At 41.3% G+C, this 4,971-nt stretch overlaps 1 protein-coding gene across 3 annotated transcripts; it reads left to right on the top strand.

Annotated features, from left to right (window-relative positions):
- The first annotated feature begins 519 nt into the window (after window positions 1-519).
- Window positions 520-4,843, top strand: serhl (serine hydrolase like). Of its 3 annotated transcripts, XM_028972435.1 has the most exons (14): window positions 547-601; window positions 852-936; window positions 1,063-1,147; window positions 1,389-1,532; window positions 1,616-1,729; window positions 2,408-2,449; window positions 2,675-2,694; window positions 2,825-2,899; window positions 3,012-3,121; window positions 3,222-3,301; window positions 3,414-3,448; window positions 3,750-3,826; window positions 3,983-4,058; window positions 4,164-4,843. In XM_028972435.1, exons 3-14 carry the CDS (start codon window positions 1,114-1,116, stop codon window positions 4,302-4,304), a joined length of 948 nt encoding a protein of 315 aa, XP_028828268.1. In that variant the 5' UTR covers window positions 547-601; window positions 852-936; window positions 1,063-1,113; the 3' UTR covers window positions 4,305-4,843. The 3 variants fall into 3 exon arrangements, with proteins under 3 accessions (XP_028828265.1, XP_028828266.1, XP_028828268.1); XM_028972432.1 differs by lacking the exon at window positions 1,063-1,147 and having other exon boundaries at window positions 520-601; XM_028972433.1 differs by lacking the exon at window positions 1,063-1,147 and having other exon boundaries at window positions 527-936.
- Window positions 4,844-4,971: the final 128 nt, after the last annotated feature.

Below are 4,971 nucleotides of genomic sequence, written 5' to 3'. Positions count from 1 at the left end.
AGCCCCGCCCCTCCGGTCCGGTCTGGCGCGGCGCGGCCTGAACACGCGTTCACATTCACACGTCACAGCTGGATTTTCTCTTGTTCATTAAACAGAAACCTGGTACGAAAACCGTCACAAAGCCACGCGTGTCTGTGAATTTACACACGCGCATTGCTTCGAAATAATCTGGCCGCGCGAACAATTTAAGACGGCGTGTAACGTTTCAAAGTAAAAGTGCAAAGACATTAAACGATTTAATGTACAATAATATAAAGCCTTTCAGTTGGGGTCAAATCCATGTACATCATGCACCCGTAAATAATAGGGTAAGGTTTACGGTTAGGTTTGGGGGTTTATTTTGAAACGTTGCATACCGTCAAAAGCATTTTGCTATACACAACTGCCCATTTGCCTACATCATACAGTCCTGATAATTCAACAATTTAATTTAGTTGACATCATGATAACAAAATTTGACAAAAGACCCCAGTCGCTGTCTGCGTGGGACTTTTAATTTGACACTTGACGCAAACGCGGAAGTGGCCCCTTTCTACTAAGTGCCCTTATAACAAATATGCATGTGTCAGTTCTGCCGGCTGCTGGTACCATGTAGGAAAAGGTGAAGTGTGACGCTTTATAACGACATCTCAGAGTGTTTTACCTTCACACGACTCACTGTCCTGCCCTGTCAGCCACGTAACAGCAGCGGGGGTGTGAAGGTTAAATATGAGCTCCTCCAGAACTCCTGCACCCATTCTGCCAGGAACCTGCTCAGATTTCGAGGCATTTCTTATCACCGGCTTTTAACTGCGACTTTATAAATCGTTTTATTACTATTATCAGTGTTATTCTTATGTTTTCCTTTTTAGTACGGGGAGAAAGTGGCTTTTATTACGATGAACCGCATCTTGAAAGGTGTTAGGACCTTTTCTGCAGCGACCATGACGCGAGCAGGTAAGACAAGATGTGTGATTAGTTGTTTTAACACTTTAAAAAATATCTCGCATGATTTGCCTTTCGTTCTGTTGAAGTTGATCGTGTCATGCATTTGCAATAAAATATTCTATATTTATGTTTTAGGGAAAACCATGCTTTTATCAACTATTCTCACTGAAGGCATCAACACTATGAATGAACACGTGGAGTTATGTACTTAACAAAAAAGGTGAAGTAACTGAAAACATGTTTTTATATTCTAGTTTCTTCAAAATAGCCGCCCTTTGCTCTGATTACTGCTTTGCACACTCATATTTCACTCATAGTTTTGATGCCTTCAGTGAGAATCTACCAATGTAAATGGTGATGAAAATAAAGAAAACACATTGAATGAGAAGGTGTGTCCAAACTTTACTGTATGTGATTAGACTTGCATATATCTAATTGTTAATAATAGATTTGTTGGTTAGTGTCAGAATTCCGGACGCCTGTGCCATGGGGAGAAGTGCGAGGCAGAGACTGGGGCCCTAAAGACGGCCGTCCTGTCCTGTGCATCCACGGCTGGGCTGACAACGCTGGGACCTTCAACACGCTGATCCCGCTCTTGCCGCAGGGTCGGCTGTCTGCAAGAACGCGCCATGCTGGTGTTGCGTAGCTGTGTCCTGATCTCTGTCTTCTTCTCATATCTCTCTCTCAGATTGGAGGTTTGTTGCAGTGGACCTACCTGGTCACGGCCTGTCTTCTCCAAGACCGCCTGGTGTCTTTTACACCTTCCCTTCTTACGTAGCTGACGTACGGCGCATCGTCCAAGGTGCAAATTATTGCAAGTTGCACATTTTCTGCTTGCAGAGACACTGTTTTAGACAGATTTCGGTCATACCAACTAAAACCATATGAAGGAGTGAGAACTTTATGGGTCAAAATGATATTTTGGGTGAAATTTATGGAATCAGATTTGGTCCAAAACAAAAATACATCATGTTTGAGAACTGTGCCAAAAGTCCAACCGTATTCTCAGGCAATGTAAACGTGAAACAGGACGGAGTGACTGAAAAGCCAGCAGTGAAACTGTAAAAACGAGCAGCATAACTGAAAGTCTCTCAAGCGAAAATGAAAAAGAGCAAGATGTAAGCGAAAACGTATGTTGACAAAATTCCAGCCTCTTATTTTACATTTCAACATCGTGTTGTCGTTTGACATTGATAAAGTTTTGCTTCAAGAATTTTGGCACAAATCCGATTCCATAGAAATTAAGATCTGCATATCAAATGAAACCTCTATCAAATGAAATCAGTTTTATACTGGCTGAAGGATATGGGAATAAAAAGGGAAATATTTTATGTTATTTCATGGTTCTGTGTCTTCAGTTTTGTTCTATAATGTAAAAAATGCAAGACATCTTTTGAAAAGTGTAAAGTTCCTACTTTCATGTAAGTGTGCGTGCGGCCGACTCCCTTTAATTGCGATTCATCCTCGCTTGTGTCTGCAGCCCTCCAGTGGGAACGCTTCACTATAATTGGACACAGTATGGGTGAGTGTTGCGGTTTAAGCTCGAAAACGGGCATCCTGAACAGAATTTCCATTGGAATAATAAGCATGTGGCGGTGTTCTGGAAACACCACAGTAGGTGAAAGTTGAAGGGTCAGAGTCCGTGCTGCCCTGTTAGTGTCAAGTTGTGTTAAGAGGCAGTGCAGAGAAGTAATGTGCTGGTGTTAAATGAAGATACCACTGTGACTGTTTGTCTGTGTTTTTTTAGGTGCCAACGTTGCAACGGTGGTGAGCATTTTTTTTAAATAACTTTGAATTTGAACCGCGATTGTGCAATTTAAATTCATCTTCATATTGTACTGGTAATAAAGCCCCAGTGTGTGTGTGTGTTTTTTGCTGATTGTTGCTGTGTGCTCAGTTCAGCGCTCTTTTCCCGGAGATGGTGGAGGCCGTCGTGCTGCTCGACTCATACGGATCCATGCCGACTGAATCAGTGCAGAAACAGTTTTTTTCCTCTTTTGTTGTTGTCACCACACAGTTGGATTAGCCTCCTGAGGTCCACAATCAAAGATGATATTCTTCCCCCCTCTTTTCCTTATGTTCAGAAAAATCTGGTCAAAAACCTGAGGAATGGCGTTGAAGAAATGATTGAGTATGAAAGGAATGGGAATGGGAAGAAGGAAAAAATATATACCCGTGAAAAAGCCCTGGAGAGGTAACCAGTTTTTATTAAATCTATGAATTGCTTTGACAGACAAGATTATTCATTTCCCCCTCATCTATCTTTCTTCCTTCCTCCACACATTCTCTGTCAGGCTGATGGCAGCAAACCCCGTTCTGACGGAGCATTCTGCACAGAATCTCTTGGAGAGAGGAAGCATTGAAGTTGAAGGAGGTAGCATAATTTTTTTTATTTTCCATCATAAGCCATAAGTCTGTTTTCTCTGCATTCCTCCTAAGGTCTGTTTTTTTCCATTTAATTTATTCCCTTTTTTCCCATCTTTAAGGACTAGTTTTTTCGAGGGACTTCAGAATAAATTTGGTGAGTGACATTACAAAATGAAGCAGTCTGGATTCACAGCATCCTTCAGAATTCTTGAATGAAGGCACCGATCTGTTTAACAGAAACTAGAGGAAGACCGTGTGCCTTGTGTTGCCAGATTGGGTGGATTTTTATTTTAGATTATGGTTAGATTTGTGAAAGATTTGTTTTGAAAACGTTCTTAATGTAACATTAGGGAATGCTCCCAATGCCCTACCAAATTACCACATTTAAAGGAAAACACATTTTACGGTGCAGAAGGATACAAGGTGTTAAATGCATGTGGGTTTGTGTGTTTCAGACCAACATTTCACGTTTCAGCCTTGAACAGAGTGTTGCCATTTTTTCCCAAATCCAAGCCCGTGTGCTGATTGTGCTGTAAGTCTGCTGCATGTTTCTCTCTCTCTCTCTCTCTCTCTCTCGCTCCCTCTCTCCCTCCTTCTTTTGTTGGGTGTATACATTTATTTGAATGCATAAAATTATCACGTTTGTTCTCTTTCTCTCTCTCTCACTCACTCACACACACACACGCAGGGCAGAAAACGGCTTGTACAAAACGTATTCTATACCGGAGGGATATGCTGAAGCGCTGGAAAAGGGGTTTGAAAACGTGAGTGGCCCAGCATATTCACGTACAAAGACGACACATGCACAGTACGTCACTCCCTGTACTTAATTCTCACTGTAACACTGTTGTGTAACGGTGTGTCTGCAGACCAGGCAGTTTAAAGAGGTGACTGTATCTGGAGACCACCATGTGCATCTGAACAACCCTGAGAACGTAGCGCCTGTCATCATTGAGTTCCTTCAGTCTGTGGGACCCGAGGAACCTGGGAACGCCACGGCAAAGCTCTAACACGCCCACACGTGTATTATGTACTGAAAATATACATAACATTTATACTATGGTAACCTAGCTTAACGTTATTTCCGTGTCCAAATGTCTTTATCTTCAGAAATGACAGTCACTTACATAATGAAATCATTTATTGTACTGTTTCATAAGGTCAGTGACTACACGTCAAAGGAAATCATTGATTGTGTATTTTTTATACACCCGCACAAACACTAACTTTCATATTGTCCACTCATACTGTCCACTGAACTGAGTATGGTGCTTCTTTTTACAATTTCAAGCCAGAAAGAACAAACATGTTTTAACATTAGCACCAGTTTTCAGTTTAGATTGTGTTTACTGTGGTATATGTATTTTTAGCACCTGTGCCTTCTCAACTTCTCATGGTCCAGCAAAGGACCGGTGACCTTACTACTGCACATGATCAACGTTATCTAGAGTGTTACTTAACCCTGAGTGTCTCCAGGGGGACTGTCCCTGTAACTACTGATTGTAAGTCACTCTGGTTAAGGGCATCTGATAAATGCTGTAAGTGTAAATCTTGTGTCTTATTTATAGGGCTGCAACTAACGATTATTTTAATAATCAATTAATCTGTCGGAAAAAAAAACAAGAAAATAATTCATTTCCAACCCTTTATTCAAAATCAGAACCAAAATCTTTAGAA

The sequence above is a fragment of the Denticeps clupeoides genome, chromosome 3, assembly GCF_900700375.1.
Source record: "Denticeps clupeoides chromosome 3, fDenClu1.1, whole genome shotgun sequence".
NCBI lineage: Eukaryota > Metazoa > Chordata > Actinopteri > Clupeiformes > Denticipitidae > Denticeps > Denticeps clupeoides.
The sequence above is the reverse complement of the archived record's forward strand: the minus strand, read 5'-3'. Positions and strand labels throughout refer to the sequence as shown.

What these genes read in the sequence shown, in the direction of transcription:
- serhl (XM_028972432.1), top strand. Translation starts at nt 879, where the DNA reads ATGAACCGCATCTTGAAAGGTGTTAGGACCTTTTCTGCAGCGACCATG. An exon ending in GATCCCGCTCTTGCCGCAGG is followed by an intron (nt 1,533 to 1,615) that starts GTCGGCTGTCTG and finishes TCTCTCTCTCAG; the next exon opens with ATTGGAGGTTTGTTGCAGTG. An exon ending in GCCCGTGTGCTGATTGTGCT is followed by an intron (nt 3,827 to 3,982) that starts GTAAGTCTGCTG and finishes ACACACACGCAG; the next exon opens with GGCAGAAAACGGCTTGTACA.